Source organism: Girardinichthys multiradiatus, chromosome 3 (genome assembly GCF_021462225.1).
Source record: "Girardinichthys multiradiatus isolate DD_20200921_A chromosome 3, DD_fGirMul_XY1, whole genome shotgun sequence".
In the NCBI taxonomy this organism is placed as follows: Eukaryota; Metazoa; Chordata; class Actinopteri; order Cyprinodontiformes; family Goodeidae; genus Girardinichthys; species Girardinichthys multiradiatus.
This window is the reverse complement of record NC_061796.1, coordinates 45,240,217-45,259,746: the sequence shown is the minus strand read 5'-3', so window position 1 is coordinate 45,259,746 and position 19,530 is coordinate 45,240,217. Positions and strand designations below refer to the sequence as shown.

General features: G+C 39.8%; 1 protein-coding gene across 11 annotated transcripts in view; it reads right to left on the bottom strand.

The window, feature by feature from the left end:
• The window catches only part of syngap1b (synaptic Ras GTPase activating protein 1b), a 257,294-nt gene that overhangs the window by 22,190 nt on the left and 215,574 nt on the right, over positions 1–19,530 (bottom strand). For 9 of the 11 annotated variants that reach the window (XM_047362203.1, XM_047362192.1, XM_047362194.1 and 6 more), the window contains 10 exons: positions 17,727–17,871; positions 17,354–17,590; positions 16,933–17,134; positions 16,223–16,425; positions 14,951–15,149; positions 13,977–14,567; positions 12,033–12,464; positions 11,496–11,669; positions 9,909–10,120; positions 3,009–3,081 (listed from right to left, as the gene is read on the bottom strand). In XM_047362203.1, the coding sequence (XP_047218159.1) occupies positions 3,009–3,081; positions 9,909–10,120; positions 11,496–11,669; positions 12,033–12,464; positions 13,977–14,567; positions 14,951–15,149; positions 16,223–16,425; positions 16,933–17,134; positions 17,354–17,590; positions 17,727–17,871 (2,468 nt within the window). Of the gene's footprint in view, positions 1–3,008; positions 3,082–4,090; positions 8,949–9,908; positions 10,121–11,495; positions 11,670–12,032; positions 12,465–13,976; positions 14,568–14,950; positions 15,150–16,222; positions 16,426–16,932; positions 17,135–17,353; positions 17,591–17,726; positions 17,872–19,530 lie in introns of those variants that run through there. The other 2 variants (XM_047362193.1, XM_047362197.1) reach the window with 2 other exon arrangements.

Genomic DNA, 19,530 nt, shown 5'->3' with positions numbered 1-19,530 from the left:
TTTTTTCTGTAATTTAAGAAATGTCATGTAGTACATCTAGATAAACTGACAGCAAGGTATCCAGCTAGCCCTCAATGTAGTCAGCTATCCAGCTATGTAGCTAACTATTAATTTAGCTGACCAATCCATGTTAAATAGTACAACTCAATAATTTTCTTTTAAAATATATATTTAAAAAAATATAAATGTAAATTAAAACACAACTGACAGTGATAAAGAACCCAGCCCCACCTGCCCCCATCACCCTCTGTGACTCCACAATTGACACTGTGGAATCTTTCTGCTTCCTGGGAACCATCATCTCCCAGGATCTCAAGTGGGAGCCAAACATCAGCTCCCTCATCAAGAAAGCCCAGCAGAGGATGTTCTTCCTGCGGCAGCTGAAGAAATTCAACCTGCCAAAGACTATGATGGTGCACTTCTACACAGCCATCATTGAGTCCATCTTCACCTCCTCCATCACCATCTGGTACGCCGCTGCTACAGCCAAGTATAAGGGCAGGCTGCAGCGTGTCATTCGGTCTGCTGAGAAGGTGATACCGTCGCTCCAGGAACTGTACACCTCCAGGACCCTGAAGCGGGCAGGGAAGATTCTGGCTGATCCCTCCCACCCCGGTCACAGACTCTTTGAGACTCTCCCCTCTGGCAGGAGGCTGCGGTCCATCCGGACCAAAACCTCACGCCACAAGAACAGTTTTTTCCCATCTGCCGCCAGCCTGGTTAACAAAGCCCGGAAACCACCCTGACACTCTCCCTTTCCCCCACACCCCCCCTTTTTTGCTGACAGGACACCTGTAACCTGTAACTCTATGAGTTACATTAACGCTCAGCTTGGACTCCTGCTTTACTTGCACAATGATCATCTGCACTGTTGTACCGCTCTCGCATCTTATACTGCTCTATATTTACTCTCACTCACTTAAAACTGTGCACATATATTTACATTATATTGTAGATATGTTTATACTGTTTAATTTGTATTGTATTGCACTGACTATGCCAAAACAAATTCCTTGTATGTCCAAAAACGTACTTGGCAATAAAGCTTTTCTGATTCTGATTCTGAAGCAATTTTTATTTCATCATAACATGTTGCCTGTGGCACAGTTCTGAGTTTCATAGGATTAATATATTAATTATCTTGTCTTATTTTTTTATATCTGCCTTAAAGGATTGAACCAAGTTCTGTTAGACTTCTTTTATAAATTACATATTTATAACCCTTTACCAATTTCTTCTTGAGAAACTTGAATGTTTCAAAGGTGGAGGTTTTTTAACAAATTTATCAGCAAAACGTTTTAATTCTGCCTTACTGCAAGGTTTTTTTAATGTTTTTTTTTTAACACTTCAGCTTAATTAGCCCTGATTTTGAATAGGCCACTCTGAAATCTTTCTTTACAGCTAGAAACGATGGAACTGCCGGGGTGCTTTGGATCATATTTAATTCTCCTTCAGTAATGGGATGCATACTTTCCAAAATGTTCCGTTTTTGACCTGGGGATCATCAAGATGTTTTTCTGCCAAATGTGAGACGGGCCTTTGTGTTGTTTTTGCTCAGCAGTAGTTCTGGCCTTGAAACTTCCTCAGGGATATCATTATTATATTGTTGAATTATAAACGCGGACCATAAGTGATACAAATGAGGCCTGTAGTGTTTAGACATTGTTCTGGGCTACTTTGTGACCTCTATGACCTCCTGCCACTCCTGTGAGGGTTCGCCTCCATATTTTCCCCATTTGTTGATACCGACTCACTGGCTTTGTAACCCTTTACAGACTAACAAGAACAGATGAAAAACAAAGTCACTAATTACTTTGTTTTTCATCTGTTCTTGAATAACTTTAGATCAGGGCATGATGTGTTGCTTTTGAGATATTTCAGCCTACTTCATCTTGTCAAAAACTTTATATTTCAGTGGTTTCTTGATTTTGCAATTCAGGCAGTAATCAAGGCTGGTTGTGGCTAGTGTGGTTAATCGCAGTTAATCCGATCAGTTTGGATAGGCCGTTCCTCTTAATGAAATATATCATCATATGAAATCATGATGTGTTCCTTTTTTCATTTACTCTGATTATCTTTGCTACAAATTTGCTACAAGTTGAGATATCGAAGTGGAACGAAAAGCAAGGTCTGTAAAGTGGTAGATTTGTTTTAACCGCATATTGTTACTGTATAACAGTAGAGATAACTTTAATATAGAAAATGCATATATGACCATAAAATATAGAAAACTTTTAACATTGTCTACATACAATTTAAATCCAGCTATGAATAAACATCAGAAACATCCCAAATGCACACAAAAGTAATTATAATTTCAATATAACATTGATATTGTGTTTTTTACTTTGTTACTGTTTTTTTCAAGGACACAGATGTCAATGGGAATAAGTGGGCAATTACTTTGTTTACTTGAATTTTTCTTAGTAACATGACGGCAGAATATTTTGGGTCTTTATGCTAACATTGACTTACTATATTTACAGAATGACTCATGCTTTAAAGGAGCCTGGTACAATTTGACAGTGTGAGAGAAGGAGGAGGGTTGAGAGCATAAAATGAAAAGCACCGCAGTAATGAAGATCCTCCAGATAGCCACCTCAGGACCGCTTCCACGCTGCACAGTAAGATTTCATTTAACCCCGGGTTCTGCATTATTGTTTTAAGGGTTCTGACCCCAAACATGCTTGGGAGCAACATTAGACAGAAAGAGCTGTAGACCCGGCAACACTTCCACAGACCCAGACATACTTTTAATAGCTCGAGCTGAAGAATGCAAACAGTAAGTCTTTTATCGCCAAAGCTCTCTGTTTCACTTGCAGATGGATAACATTCAAACCCAATCATAAAGGACAGGTCAGAGAAAGGCAAGCCAGTCCAGAGTGGGACCACATACACACAGCAGACAAGCTCATGACAACAGCGAGGGGGAGGGAGGAGAGGAAAGCAGAAAGGGGAAAACACCGGCAATGTACGGACTTGACGAGAGAAGAAGCAGTCTCACAGACCTGATCAGCGAAAATCCTGGTTTTTGGCTCATAAATGGCTCCTCCCCTTATTTCATCTTCCACAGCCATGAGTCTTGGAAGCAGAGAGAAAGAGAGAGGATTGGGTAGGGGGAGAAGGAGGGCGAGAGGGACAGAAAGAGAGGGAGTATTAAGAAATCAAGCTTAACAAAATGTTGAGCAGGTGCATCTCAACATGTGACTCAACAAAACCATACTGATAAAGTTCCTGGCTGTTCCGGGTTAGCTGCACCTCATATCTGGTTCCCAAGACCTGATAAGCTGAAAATCTTTTGAAGCCGCCAATGAGAGCTGAGCAGCAGTAACCCAAGGCATGCTGATGAGGCCCTGCCAATTTTCACTCATTGAGCCTTTTGCTCTTCTTGTCCCCATGGGATTTATCAAAGCGTTTGTGTCCAATTTAAGGTGTTTACAAAGTGCAATTTCAGTCAAACTGTGGAAAACTAAGCCTGGTTTCCAGTGAGGCAATTGGTTCAGTACCAGATCCCAATTATCCCTAGGGAATTGTCCTATTTTAAGTAGCAAGAACTGACCAAGTCATGGGTTGAAAATCGTTTGACTAATCATTTCAAAGCCTCATCTCACTGATATGAGCAAAAGCGTTACTGCAGTTTTCACGAGCCAGCGTGCCGTGCATGTTTCCCAGTTCCTGTGATTATCAGTGAGCCAGGGATATTTCTCACACATATCTATCGTATAACTAACTGGCTGAACGGCTGTTGCTTGGTGATGAGTGCCTAGAAAAGTTACTGAGAATAAATAAAGACAGATTTCATAGCTTTATGATTCTCAAGGTTTCATTTCACTCCTACAGCAGCAACCATTTGCAAATGTACCGTTATAAAAAGAATATCGGTTCGTCTTCATAATAATGAATAAAGAGGTCAGTTCTGAATTTGATGATAATTAGTTTCCAATTAATTACATCAGGGTTTAATCACTCCCATGATTCAACCACTAATCAAGTCTTATTGAGTCACTTATAGAAATGTTTTATCACATTCATATCATTTAATTGAGAACACAGAGGACAGGTTTGACAATAAAGAATGAAAGTCCACAGGTAAAGTTTCAAACATAAGTTTTTGGATGTTTTATTCCATGAACAATGTACAGAGTTGAAAGTTGTTTTACAAAAGAAGAGAATTGGTAACCCATCAGCACAGACAGAAATATTTGCACCGTTCCAAAGAACAATGGAATGGAACATGGTTATACAGCATTAAGATTCGACATGACTTCAAAGGCAGACAATGATTTGTGTGGGTGATATGTCACAAAAAAAATCCAGTTCCAGTAGTGTGCTTTTGAGGTCAAGTCGTACATTTTTAGTCAAAAAACAATGCATCTACGAAATATGAGGTCACAATGTTGGAATATTGGGCTACAGAGAACAAAAGGCAGGAGACAGAGGTGTAGAAGAAGATGTAAAGTCAATGACAAGACAGACCTGGTTCAAAAAGCAGCTGCAGATACATTGGTTGATAATTACCTCTGCCAAGATATGCAACGAAAGTTTCAACTCTGCGCATTCATCATATAATCTGGTTCAAACAAGAATTATTTGATATTTGCAGCTATTTGACACATATCTGTTACAAATGATAAAAAAGACTGGAAACAAACCCTTGGCTGTTGCTATAAGCCATGTTAATCACACACACAAACACACCCACACCCACACCAGCCAAAACTCATTACCACTGTTAAATTATTTGCAAGATTAAAACATCAGATATGCTGTAGTACAATCTATACAGCCAATCAATATATTCTTGCTACAGAAGAGAGGCAGATATATGGACACCAGAAAAGAACCTGTATCTCTGAAAGAAAAAATGCTCACTGCTATCTAAAAATGAATAGTTTGATTTGGACTTTGAAAAATGGACCACATGCAGACCAGCAGCGGCTATGTAAATGATTCAGTTTACAAGGAGCTGGCACATATTTGTATCAGCTGTAACTTCTTGCCACATGAATGGTAGAGATAGGCACCACCCCATGGCAAACCCTATGTGGATAATGCAGATAATGGATGGATGAATTTATCCAGGCACAGGTACTGGATTCTTTATAACATGGTGGAAAATGCTACACCAATATGCTAATCACCTTTGTAAAATAGCCCATTAAATAAATCCCGCGGGGTGAGGCGCTGGTGCTGCGGTAAAGTGCAGGCCCATATATAGAGATGCTTCAGCCTCTGACGCAGCTGTCCCCTGGTTCGAGTCCCGGTCACAGTGACCTGTGCCGCATGTCTTCCCCCTCTCTCCACCCCATTTTCTGCCTGCCTTCTTTAAAAAAAAAGACAAAATAAAGGCCACTAGTGCCGCAAAGAAAAGAAAAAGAACAATATCACTCCACCCAGTTGGCCTAAAACATATGACCTTTAGTTTCTGCTGTAGACATGCCAGCTCCTTGGCAATTGAACCAATGATGTCCAAATTAGCCCATACCCTCCAGCTGCATAACTGTTCTTATCAATGAGTGCAATATGGGTTAAGTTTAAACAATAGTAATAATAATAATAATCATAACAATAATAATAATAATGTGACTGCATAAGTTAAATGATAGTGCTCACTAACTTAAACAACTATTCTGATCACCATGTCACTGGACACCACCAATGACGGACTGCAGGTCAAAAAGTCATACCGAGCATTTACAGCAAAATCATACACAGAAAAGAAAATCATGTTTGCTTTCATTAATAAATAATATTCATTCCAGGCTTTCATTTAAGAAGCAGATAAAGTCACAAAAACTGTACAGAATAAACCCCTCCAACATAACAACTTTAAAAGAACTTAGTACTCACTTTGCAGAACTAGCATTTTGTCATAGAGTTGGTTGTAAATATTGCCTCTGTGGCATTTTACACTTTACAGTACTCTAGGTCTTTATTCAGATACTGCAGATGGCACCTATTAGAAGAGTTTGGCAGGTAGTCACTGTTTCTTTATGTACAGAAAATGCATACAGTATATCAACATCCTGCATGTGCGTTTGCACAAGCAGCACATCTAGAGATATTGTAAATGTTATTGCGCTTCTCTGGCTAAAAGCTTAGCTATTGCAAGGATAAAATATCTCACTCCTATATATATATATATATATATAAATACCATTACTGCTATGGCTCTTGCATTACTGTATTTAATATATGGACTATTTTAAAAAATAGATCATTACTAGGATTGGTGCAATACAGACCCTAGGTTTGATTCTCTTTCGCTGCATTTCTCCATCTCTTCAACTGAAACTATACAGCTTGAGAAATATAAATAATTAAGTTTTTATTTATAATTTTGATGTTGTGACTAAAACATGTAGCCAACTTATAGAATTTTTACCCTAAATACAAAAAAAATAAAGATTTATAATTACATATGCTACAGGTAAAATGGTTTCAGTAGAATTAAACTAGCATACCTTAAAATTTAAAAGGAAAAGTTTGTATTTTTATTCTCCTTGATGTATGGTTCTGTAGAGTTAGGTTACAAGTAGTTCATATCTTATTTGCAGCAGAAAACTCCTTGAATGTGGTTATCTTAAATTAAAGATAAGATGTGTTGACCTCCCCCATGATATAATGAATATAAAAATGATTTCTGCCGGAAGAAAAAACTATACCTTTAAATATTTCCTAGCAGTTTATGTGAATGGTCTTTTAAAAAAATAATCATATAGCCATCTTGTTTGCATTAGAATTGTTTTTTGTGGGGGTTTTTTTAACCATTTTTTACATTACAATGTATTTGCAACAGATTTCTAACTTGGCTGGAAATGCTTAACATGTACGTTTCACATGGGAAGATCACCAGAGTTTTGACTGTAAAAAGCCATTGGTTTCTATTTCATTTATCCCAAGTCATCAAGTCAGAGATCGCATAGTCTGGTACATTCAATCAGACAAAGAATATGTGATTTTCTTACTTTTGACTATGTTGCAATGACGGAAAAGGAGTAGATGAAGAAACTATCTAAAGCACTCCACACTAAAGCAATGCAGGGATGTCTGGTAATAATGACACTTTGCTTGAAGACCCACTTGCCTGTTTTAATCAGCTTTCATTCCAAGTGCACTGCAGCAGAAGTGGATAGCAAGTGGTGGAAATATGGAAAGACAATCTGTCATGTATTCATGCACATTGCAGTGTCTTGTGTTGTAAAATAAACATGCTTTTCCCATATTTCTTGCCAAAAGAAAAACCTTTCACTTCCATGACTTCAAATGTTTAGATGACACATGGCCTGCAGTGCACTGTTCAGTTAAAACTAATTCAAATAGTTTGAAATATTTTTAATCAAGAATTTACCTGCAGACATACCTGCAGGAGCTGAAACTTCAGAGCCTCCTGACTTACAGCAGTGGTTTGTTTTTCTCCCTGCTTTGGTGAGGAAAATTATTCTATTTTAAATAGGGGAAAAGAAACCAATCATTTTGGCATTGTTGTTCTTTTTGCTGCTGTGTCGAACTGAGGTTTGTACTTAACCATGATTTATGAAAACCGTTGCAGCACATTTAAATAACAATCTAAAGAAAACAAAGTTTGGTTTAATTATGAAATACAGGTTCAATGAAATGCAGGTCATTTTTTGAAACTGGAGATGATTAAGTCAGAAATCTGCTTCAGTCTGGGCCTTCCTCAGACTGGCCATTAGCTCGCCTTTACAGTTTGAACATCTTTCTCCTCATCCATGCTACTGTCATAAGAGGCAAGTAGGAACTACTAATCTCGTCACAGAACCTTACTTAAAAATCCAAACTATTCCTTTAAGATGTTGCTTTGGTTATTAATTAGACTGCTGAGACCAGGTCCGGTCTATTGACAGATACTGCCGTTAATCTGAGCTTAAAGTAAGGTTCACACACAGCATTAAGGCTTTTTTGAAAGAAAAAACGATGCAGATTATTTTTATTTCTGCAGGGAAAGACAAAGATTTTTGAAAGCCGACCCAGGAGCCATATTAGACCTGAGCTTGCATTTTTTACCATTAATAATCTACTGTAAGGTGTCAGCTGATCATGAAAGTCAACTGAGGATAAAACAGAACATAAGGCTATGCTTGCACTTGTTAATTCACTTAGATTCTGGAGTCCAGTCAATCCAGCAGGATGGCCTGAGAGGATGTTTGTTGGCATCCATGTACTCTGTCTGCATTGCTCTTATGTGCATTCAAATTCCTAATGTGTCCAGATGAAGCACAAGTCCTGCAATGCACTTGGTGACGTGATCTGGCTCAGTGATCTGTGAGTAAAAACTGACTCGGAAGCATCCAGATCTGCTACTTAACTCATCCATGGTTAGATGGATAAGGTAGGACACACAAGGTACAAGTGTGAGCCTTGATCATGAGTGTCTGTATCCACGTGAAGCTTATACCCCAAACGGAGATAATCAAGAGTGATGCTTTAAGTGCTCTGCTTTTCCGCTTGAGTCTTCACAATTAACAGATTGATTCAAGCTTATGGTCTTCCTGCCTCATACTATGTATACAAAAAAATGAGCGAGGTATTAGTCCCCATGTTTCTTCTGTGGAGAGAAACGTCAGCAGTCCTTCAGTGAACAAGGTTCACCTTCATTCTAAATGGAAGAGCTAATATCAAGTCATGGTCTTCCAGAGTCCTGTGCATTAAAGTTCAAAGCAATCATTTAAAAAGTGCCCCCCCCCTTGTGCTTTCCTGTGCTTTTACTAGGAAATCTTCGAGAAAACTATGTGGAATAATCCCATATGATTCCAAAATCCAGTAAAGGAGCATATGTTCATAAACAAATGGCTGCTGGTGGCTGCAACAGCACGGGATGAGGGAGGGTGGCTTAAGGTTCTTTTAAAAGCTCAGCTAGAGCAGTACAGATGATTTTTCCTTAACGGACGAGCAGGACTCCCTGTCTTCATTCCGAGTCTTCTTTCCTGGAGTGGATTAGAAGTGGCAATATTCTCTGTCACAGATATCCACCCTTCAGTTGCAGACCACAGACTATCACAAGATGTGAAAATATTTACCAAAACTTTTCGCACAATAAATAAAACAAAACAAGCTAGAGATCACTGCTAATGGGCAGCCTCACATTAAATCTTATTACGCCACAACTATTTTGGTTTCAAGCCTGAACACAACTGAGAAGCGATCAATATTCCACTTCTTACTCATGAACCACTTAATTTGCTGGTAATCAATAAAAAGAAAGAACTACTACCCCTTTGCTATTTCACAAAAACACCCAATAAATTAAGTCTCAGCTAGAGATCTCTGCAGTTTGCTAAATGCATCGCTGTAACACAGAACAAACCACATTGTGAGGATTTCACAACAGATTTTCTGGAGCAATTGCTTAGAGATAAATCAAAGACTATTCTGCCTGGTTTGAAAGAAGCAGCAATAAGGGAAAAATACCCTTTGTGCTTATTTAACATGACATAGATCTCTGCCCTCCATATAACAGTCTCTCATTTCATATGTATCTCATACAAATTGCCCAGTGTGTTTTTTGATGGACAGGTGCCTGCCTTGCTCTCAAGGCAACAGGACTTAATAAATCTGAAAACAACTTCCCACACTGCCCGTCATATATAGTGCCAGATATCTGTCACAAAAAGGTATTTTTCTTTGTTTTAGATTTTAATTTGAACATTCTCTGTAAGTGCCGCTCCAGGTTTATAATTTCACTTGACAATTAGCTATAACTGAAGCCCTCTATGTTCACACTTCTCAGATTAGAATGATTTCAATTCGTTTTAGCATTTTGATATTAAGAGAATATGCCACTTTAACCACATGTCTGTCCAAAAAAAAAAAAAAAAGGCATGGTCTCCCTATAGAAGACCACCGAGTCATCTTTGCCCTCCATCCCAAAAACAGCCTCCAATTACCTGTTAATTATTCCTTTAATTTGGGAGTCTTTCTCCAGTTGCTGTTGTTGTAGCCTCCTCTCGCTGTCCTCGAGACGATTTTGATACTGTAGAAGGATCTTATTGGTCTGCTGCTCCTGCGAATGGAGCCTCCTCTCGTACTCCTCAAGTTTTCTGTGAGACATCACTAGGCGCTCCTTCAAGGAGTGAATTTCCTCCTCGTACTCTTTGACCTGAGACAGGGACAGAAGGGAGCGTAAATAAACATATTTGGAGGTTGACAGGCCTATATTCTGAAAAAAACACTATATCAGTTATTTTGCAGTTTAAAACCACTCCAAATTCATTTAAAGTTTGTGTGCTCTAAGCAGTCAGACTCGAACCTGAGAGAAAAAGTAACAAAAGCTGAGATAAAAAAAGATAAGAAAATCTGGCTTCTCAGAAGCAACACATAAACTAAAGTGGGAAGACTCAAGACTACAGTTAATCAAATGTTTTAAATACTAATTCTGTTTTATCAAAAGTTTTTATTATTTAATCTCCAACTTCCAGACATACATCTGTAAGTCCTGTGAAAGTAACCTGTAAGTTCTAGATACTATTTTCAGGAAAGTGACCTTTAGGTTCTGGGAAACTATCCTGGAAGTTCTGTGACAGTAAATTCTAGGTTGCAGTGAGCAACTCAACAATTTGAAATAAAGCAACCTATAACTTTGGCAAAGTAACCTGTAAGTTCCATAAAGTTAACCTCTAAGCTTGGAAAAGCAACCAGTAAATTACTGTAAATTTGGTGAAAGATGCCTATAGTTTCCGCTAGATTAACCTGAATGTTCTGGAAAATAAATGAATGTGTGAAAGAATCCATAAATCCTGAAGAAAATGACCTTTAAATTCCAAAAAGTAACCAGGAAGTTCTCTGACAGTTCCAGAAGTTCAATTAAATAACCCCCAAGTTCTATAAAGTAAGGTATCAGGAAAGTAACATTTAAGTTCTGGAAAGTAACCTGTTATTTATGTTAACATAACACATTGTTTCCAGAACATATTAATTAAGATCTATGGGTATAAACATAATTCCGGCGACTAACTTGTAACTTCCAGAACTGTAACCTGTAAGGTCTGAGGACGTTTAGGACATTTAGTAAATTAATGGCAGATTTTGAAAGTTTTCTGCACAAGTAACGTTTTGGTGCAATATTTCCAGTTTTATAAAAAATAGTCAATTCAATGAATTTATGCAGGGCTCTAGTCACATTGACCACTCAAAGCGCTTTACACTAGAGCCACATTCACCCAGTCAACTATATGCTGATTGGTAGGCAACTCAGGGCTTAGTGCCTTGCCCAGGGGCACATTGACATGTGACAGGAGGAAGTTGGGATTGAACCCACAGCTTTTGGATTGGAAGATGACAACTCTTGAGTAACTATGGCGAGATTTATTTCTGAAATAAATCAGTCAATGACATGCATAACTTATTACCTTTAATTCTATTTTAATTTGTTTTGGGCTCTTGATAAAGTTGAAATATTATGTGCATTTGGTTTATGGCATGACCCACTTTGAGTGCAAATAAAAAAAAAACATTGATGTTAAAATGATGCCTACCCTGTCCATGCGCGACTCATCCATGCTTTTTGAATACTCCTTCAGCTTGAATTCCTCACGATCGATTCGCGAACTTTCAATGTCAGCTGACAGATGAGGCATGTTGGAGACCCAGGCCACTGTTCGCTCATTCGCTGGGGTCGGGGGATTGAGGGTAGTGGGTGACTGTGAGCCCTGGGAACAAACGGTGGCACACTTATTATGAAACAGTAAACATGACACGTTTATGTACATAACACGGGGGAACATACTTGAGGGAATCCAAAGTGCTTTACAGACCTCAAAGAAAAGACAAAAAGAAAATAAAGCATTGGAAGAATTTATTAAAGAAAATAACCACCTAATTTAGATTAAGCTCTGAACTGGGTGGAAATTCTTTTCATAACAAGCGGCACTTCATTCAAACTGCTTTACATATGAAATATACATTGATTACACACTGTATAAAAGCCTTGCACAAACACCTATTACTGAACATACTAGAGACAACCTGGAGAAGACATGATCAGCTGAAAAAGATAAAACATAGTCTGTTACCTGTTTACTCATGGTGGGTTTCAAAAGGTGCTGTTGAGACTGCTGTGGTGACTGCTGAGTGCTCTGACTGGTGGTCCCCTGTGGACTCCCACTTTCCCTGACAGAGCTCTGCTGGTGAGGAAGACCCGGGGCAGTGTTGTCTTTCACGGATAGCTGCCGGGGCCCATGCTGCCTGCCACCATAGTTGGACTCTGGAGACTGGAGGAGGTTTCCGCTCTGCGGACGGGTTTTTCCAGAGGTGGCGGGTGCAGCTGCTGCACTGACGGATAGCTGGTGGGAAGTCTGGGACTTGACACGTTGGCTGGGAGGTGGAGCAACAGAACTCTGGCGCATAGGTTGAACTGTGGAAGGAGGTGTGGTGGCCAGGGAAGAGTGGGACGTTCCTGTCTGGGAGGCCATTCCCATCATTTCTTGTTGCTGTTGAAGGTTGTCCTACGAAAAAAAATAAGTACAGAATCGATTATTTTTATATCCTGCTTCTTACCTGTTTTAATGAACTTGAATTTGAAGTATGTTCTAAAATTTTGTTTGATTTTAAAGTTGACATTATAGGATGGCTTTTCTGAAGGCTTATAAAAGAGGATTGCTTATATTGTATCTTTTAAATTAAAACTGTATCAATTCATCTCCAAAATACACATTACATGGTGTATAGAGTTTGGCAGTTCGGTGGTTTGGAAGACAAAGTGTGCATTAACACAACGCCAAGGCAGAAACACATTAGTAATGACATCAGAGAAGCAATGGCTATGCCCATCAGTACATGAGGCTGTTTGAAAGAGTTGGCAAGATAAAGTCTCTTCTTTGTAAAGAATATGGCAGTATGACGTAGCGATACTGCCATATTCTAAGTCATACTTAATGGGAAATTTAAGTATGAAATTTACAACTACCACTTAGCATGTGCAAAATAAATAAATGAACCACAACAATTCTGGAACAATGTATTCTGAACAGATGTGAAGGAGAACAGGAAACAATAACTTTCAGAAAGTACTGTTTATGATCCAGGAAAGTAGCAATACAGTTACATTAATACTTGAGCTCCAAACTTGCTGTAAGTTCTGTAAAAGTAAGCTATATATATTCTAGTTTAAGTTACCAAAACAGAAAAAAATGTAAGTTCAAGGAAAGCAACTGCTGGAGAGTATCCTGTAAGTTTCTCATAGTAACGTGTAAGCTGTGCAAAAGAAACTAAAAGGTAACCTGTAAATTCTGGCAAAGTAACCTTTAAATTTCATGAAAGCAACCTCCAGGTTCTTTGCCAGTTGCAGAAACTAAACTCAGAGCTAAGTTCTCGATAGCAACTTGGAGGTTTTAGGAAAGTATCCTAAAGGTTCAAAACAAAAGAAGGCTGTAAGTTCAAAACAATAACCTGTAAGCTCTAGATTCAAGATCCAGGAAACTTCCCTGTCAGTTCAGGAAAGTAATCCTGATCATATCAGTAAAGTAACATGCAGGTTCGAGGAAGCAACCTGTAAGTTCTGTGAACCATCCATTAACTTTCAGAAACATTCTTAAGAAAAAACCTGCAAGTCCTGCAAATCTGTAACCTCTAAAAAGTGAAAAACTGTGAAAGTGACTTGTGAGTTCCTTGAATGTTTTGGAAAGAACCTGTATATAGCACAGAGGAGACAAAAGATGTCTGGCTGTAATGCCCTATCTCCGGAGAAAACCAAAGACAGCATCCTAGCACAAACACCTCACTGCTAACTGACAAGCATGGTGATGGAGGGGTGATGATTTAGGCTTGTTCTGAAGCTGCAACACAAGGACATGCACTTTCTGAGCTCATTGACTTCATACCGTAATTGTTAATCTACAGTTTGTTTCTGATTCATTCCCATATACCAAGCCCATATTTTTCAAATTGTCACATTATCAAACAATGTCACCAGACATCAAAAAACTCTGATGTACAATTCCAGGAAGAAAAGATTTTACCTGCATATGCATGGGGATTTGCCTGCGTCCGTAGTCAGCCCTGCTGTAGTCGTCACTGTAGCTGTGCGAGTGGATTATGCTGGGCTGGCCCAGGTGACCGTCCCTGGTCCTGAGGGTAGACAGATCCTCACTGCGAGAGAATCCCCCGTGGGCAAACTGTGGGATGTAGGTCTGATGAGAGGGCTCGGGTTCAGGGGCCAGGAGCAGGGGTGCTGGGGGTTGAGCCCGGCTGTGCTGGTGATGGAGCTGTTGTTGTGGCCCGTCAGCCGTCGCCAGATGAAAGAGGGGATTCTGGAAGGAAAGCGGGTAGCGCATGGCGGCGGCCTGGTGTTGCTGCTGCTGGGATAGCGAGTCGGTGGTGGTGCCCATCTGGCTCAGCTGGCTCAGCCGGAGGCCACCTGACATGCTGGAGCCGCCGGAGCCAGCTGACAACCGCCCACCGGCCCGCAGCTGGTTGCTCAGGCCCGACCCCAGGCCGCCACCGCCTCCGCTGCTCAGCCCACCGAAGCTGCCCATACCGGCGATGGAGGCCTGGGAGGAGTTGAGCATGTCCACCGACTGCAGGTTAGACAGGCTGTTCATTCGGGAATCCTGGAGGTCCATCATAGATACGCTTTTATTTACACTGATTACCTAAATAGTAAGGGATATGAGAGGCTAATGTGCCCCCTGATATTTAATATGTTAGGTGGGCACGGATGATATGGGTGAGGGTGGTGCGGGTGTTTTTACCACGAGGTCTGTCAGGGTATCGGAATGCCTGAAAGTATTTCCCAGGAAATACCGCTAGGATGAGTTGCATGGTGAATCAGTGGGAAAAAAGCAAATGTCATGATAAACTAGAGCCTCTGTAACACGATGGCAGACTCTTTCAAGTATGACTAACATGCATGTCATACTAACCTCACTAACCAGAGAGAAATAAACTAGCGGATGGGATGATGATTCCCCTGGTTCAGCATGATAAGACTCACCTTAGCATCTGGTTCCGTGATGTCCGAGCTGCTCGTACAGTACGCTGGGCTGGATCGGGCCAGGGGGGGCCGTGAAACGTAAAACATGTCTTTGGAGGCTTGATGAGGGTGATCGCGGTCCTGAAAACTCAGCTGGGACCGTGATGGCATGACTCCTCCAGTGGAGGTAGGGGAAGGCAAACGAGTGATATCTATGGAGCTGGACAACAGGAGGATATAAAGCCAACAGGAAAGATCTGGAACAATTTTGAACATTCAGCATCTCCACATTTCATTGTATTCAGGAAATATTCATTCAACACTTGGCAAAAAAATGTATTTACCTAATTGTCCCCTATCCTATTTTAGATTGATGAAATGAGAAAATGGGCGGTACTGGCTGCCTTCTGCCCTGCTCCTTTACCTGACAAGAAGCCCCACATCATCACTGACTATGGAAACGTGCCACTGTGTTGCAGTCATGCAGGATGTGAGGTGAGTCCTTAATACTGGTTATGCAGCAGATATAATAAATCATTTTATTATATTATTTTTTATTTTGGACCCGGGCTCTGCCGTCCTCTTGTCTATTTTCCTTATTTTTAAGCGCACGCCACACAAAAATGCTCTCATGTTCTGAACCACTGATTTCACTGACCTTCACACTTCATATGGAAAGCTTTGATTTTACCATTAGTGTGTGTTGAATACATTTATATTTCTGAATTCTTTCACATGGTGTGTTTCTCCTTTTATTGTGGCCGATGAATGAGGTCATAACTGTAACAAAAATGATCATCTTTATGCTCTTTTAGCTGGCTGGGATGGGCCATTTTTACCAAGCTTAACCTGTATGAAGTTTGTTAAGCTCACTTATTCATTAACATTTAAAAATGAAATAACATATTCATATTTTATTATTGCAACTCTTTGTGTTCCTTTATATAAATCCGGGACTCTACCAACTGTGACTCAGTGCCACAGTGAGACTAATTCAGAAACGTATTGCCATTTGGATATGTTGAATTCACTTGCATAGTAACATGTACTGTATGTAGTTATTAATCAAGTTGCTCACATTCTACACTTGAAATTGCATTTTTAACCCCCATGTTTGTCTCAGTTGTTATTCTTTAAAACACACATTTATTTATAAATTAGACTTTTCCTTAAAAAGACTTGAAAAAATGATTAAAATCTTTTGAAAAGTTCATTTGTGACTAGATCCCAGCGGTTTTGTTTTCCATGAGTCTTGATGAACAATCACAGACTGTCCTGAACAAATGTCTGTACCTGTTTAGGTCCCTCATCATGAGATTCTGGAACTCTGAAGAGATGCCTCGGTTGAAGCTTGGTCGAGACAGCAGCCTGTCCGTCTGTCTGTCCTGCACCCTGCCTGTCTGGTGGCTCGGCTGCCTCTGGAGGTGAGGGTTACGCAACGCCATGCTGATGTCATTCAGGAGGCGGGGCAAAGGACCCAGTTTGATGATGGCATCCTGTGGTCAGAAGAAAAATAAAACTTCAGTAAGCTGCAGAAGTTTTTCTTTTTTATGAAAAGGTATCTCCTCGTTTGACGACGATGAAACGAAACGTTGAAAGTTTATGTATTGTTTTCTGTAACGAAAACAATACAATATCCATGTCTTCATTAATCAATGTTTCACTATTAAGTTTGGGGGTATTTTGTATGGTTAGTGATATATAGTTAGCACACATGATGATCCTCTCTTGTTATAGGCTGTATAGTACAATCACAACCTATTGAAAGTGTGTATGTGCTCTCAGGTACATATTGGTTCCAACATTAGAAACATCAGCATGCTCCCTAACCCAGAGAGTTGCATGGCAAGATCACACTTCCTCATGCAACTCCCTATGTGACCCCCACTAAACTTCTACAAGTGCTGGTAGGGCTGTCTTGATGCTTCTATTGTGAAGCGCCTACAGGGTATCATCTGTCTCTTGACTTTTCTCTGATTAATTCACATAATGGACATATTCACCTTGCTGAGCTGAGCCATGACCTCCCACAGGAGGCTGTGCAGGATGGACAGCTCCCTGCCCAGATCAATGTATCCCTCAAAGCCGCCTGCATTGCTGACACTGTCCAGGTTGGAGATCTCATACAGGAACTGCTGCATGGAGCCCCACTCCATCTCTAAAAACTCATTCATGAAACACATATACTCCTCTTTACTGCCAAACCTGCAGGTGGAGAAGAAAGAGACACCAGACAAGAAGGAGGCATGAGTGTAAAAATGCAGAAATAACCCAGATTTTGGACAGAAAGGGTACATTTTATTTCCCCGTTAGGCATTATAGGTGCTGTATTGGTGTATATTCGTTCTATATGTAATAAAATGTTGACCAGACTTTGGTTAGTTGCAAGTTAAAATTTTTCTTGAAAATTTAAGCAGAACTGACTTGGAGAAGTTCGCCAGGTTTTGCACTACTTTAGCAATAAGGGTGAGAGTGCGTGACGTCTGCTCATCGGGATACTCCTGGGTGAGGTTGAAGAGTGATGGGGACATGATGGCAGGACACAGGAAGCGCAGGAAGAGTGAGCCACTGATGAGACGGTCAGCAATATCCTCCCGACCCCTCTCGGCACAACGCACTCTCCAGGACGCAAAAACTTCCTTTAGCTCACGGGGGAATACACTGTGGAGAGGCAAGATACATTTCATTATCAGACAGAAACTGCATGGTTGTCTACTCAACTTGCTAGGAAAACAATCTGCATGCCAAGCAACCTAATAAATGACTTTCTTTATTTTTGCAGGAAATAGGAGCTTACCAATGGGAATTAACGATTTTACAGAGTGCCAGTTCACAGCACATTCGAAGATTGGCTTGGTGGTCTGGTAGAACAGAGGGTGGTATTCTCATAGGATCCACTTCACAATTTTCCTCTGACTCATACAAGGCCCTTATGAACTCCCCTGCAGGCGACATTTTATATGTAACAAGTCCAGAGTTATTATTCTAATAATAGCATCAACCAACACTTAATTGAGGAGAAAAGACATTACTTAAAATGTGGGGGGTAAAAGATTTGATTCAAACCCTTAGCAATACTAAGATGTTTTTCTTTTCTGTTTTAAGGAGTAGTGATCATCAATCATTTTGAATGTAAAGTTGGATCCCAGCTAATTCCTAATGCTGAAAATCAACGCGCCACCTGCCAGTTAAGAACAGTCTCAATTTGGGCGTCAAAGCGTAGACTTTAGATGCTTAGACCTGATCTAGACGTGACTTAAAGCCAGGTCTGTAGTCTGATTTAGATCTATGCATTACATTTGAGGTTGGACCTCATTTAGCCCAAGCAGTTTTACATTACAGTTAAACATTTTGGCACAAATTGGTGTGATATACAGTATACTGCCAAATACAGTATATTGGGTAACTTATCTGTTATCTTACACAGATGAAGGCATGTAGGTACCAGCTTGTTACTGTTACTTTCATTTTGAATGATTCTTTTTTTAAAATTTTGAATGCTCAGATAATGCATAAACTACAACCCCAAATATCAGATGACTTAAAGAGGAATTGTCATGAATGCACAACAGGAGCAGAGCATAGAGTGAAGGATTGATCATAATGTGGATTGTGAGAACCCTGGCAAACACAATAGCTGTGCATCAAGCACTGAAAAGGACTAAGGCAGATTATCAGGAAGGAAGTATAATGTGGTTCATAATGTTTTCTTTTGGAGTAATGGTTTCTTCTGCTCTGAATGGCTGTTCAGCTGGTGTTGCAAGGACTAATTTCTCTGTGGATGATGACTCCATCTTACAATCTTCAGCAAGCACCAAAATCTTTTACTTTGTCTTGGAGTTGATACACTATATATACACTATATCTAGTTTCAATTGTACATTAAACATGTTGGTCTAAAGGATGTCATCATCATTTTTTAATGTTGAAATCAGGTGTTTTGCTTCCCTGAGTACTTCATCTGGTCCTGGTTCGTTTTCCCGTCTCTGGGTTGAGCTCTGCTGTTTAATACTCATAGTGTATGGTTCACCAGTTTACCTACAGGTTGAATGCTGAGGTCACAGTTAATTGAATTAACCATGTTTGGGGCAAATGTTTTTATCATGTATCACATGATGCCACTCAGCCAGAAACTATGCCCTTCTATGAATCAGATTTATTCATCAAATCAGTTTCTGCTTCTTATGTTTGGGAGAGATAAATGGATTTATTGTTTATCGGGAGAATAGTGCTCATGCTGCCAGATCTTTCTCTAACAATCTGATCAGCTTAGCTTTAAAAATTAGAAAACAATCACAGAATAAGTCAGGCAGACAGAACATGCATGATGTTTTAGCTCATGTCCAGCTGCTCAGAGAGCAGAAAGCCTGAACGTTGCCAGCATCAGAAATAATCTGGTGTCAGTTTGTGACAGATTTTAAAACAACAATAAAACTTGAATTTTTCACCTGAGTTCTTTTAGATTTATTTGCTCTTCTTCTGTTGTTTTTTGATACATTTCCCATGACTGAATAATTTAGTTTCTCTATCTTCTTATTCAACCCTGCTTTATGTTACTGAATAACATCAATTGTTTTTGACAAATAGCGATGAAAAGGAAG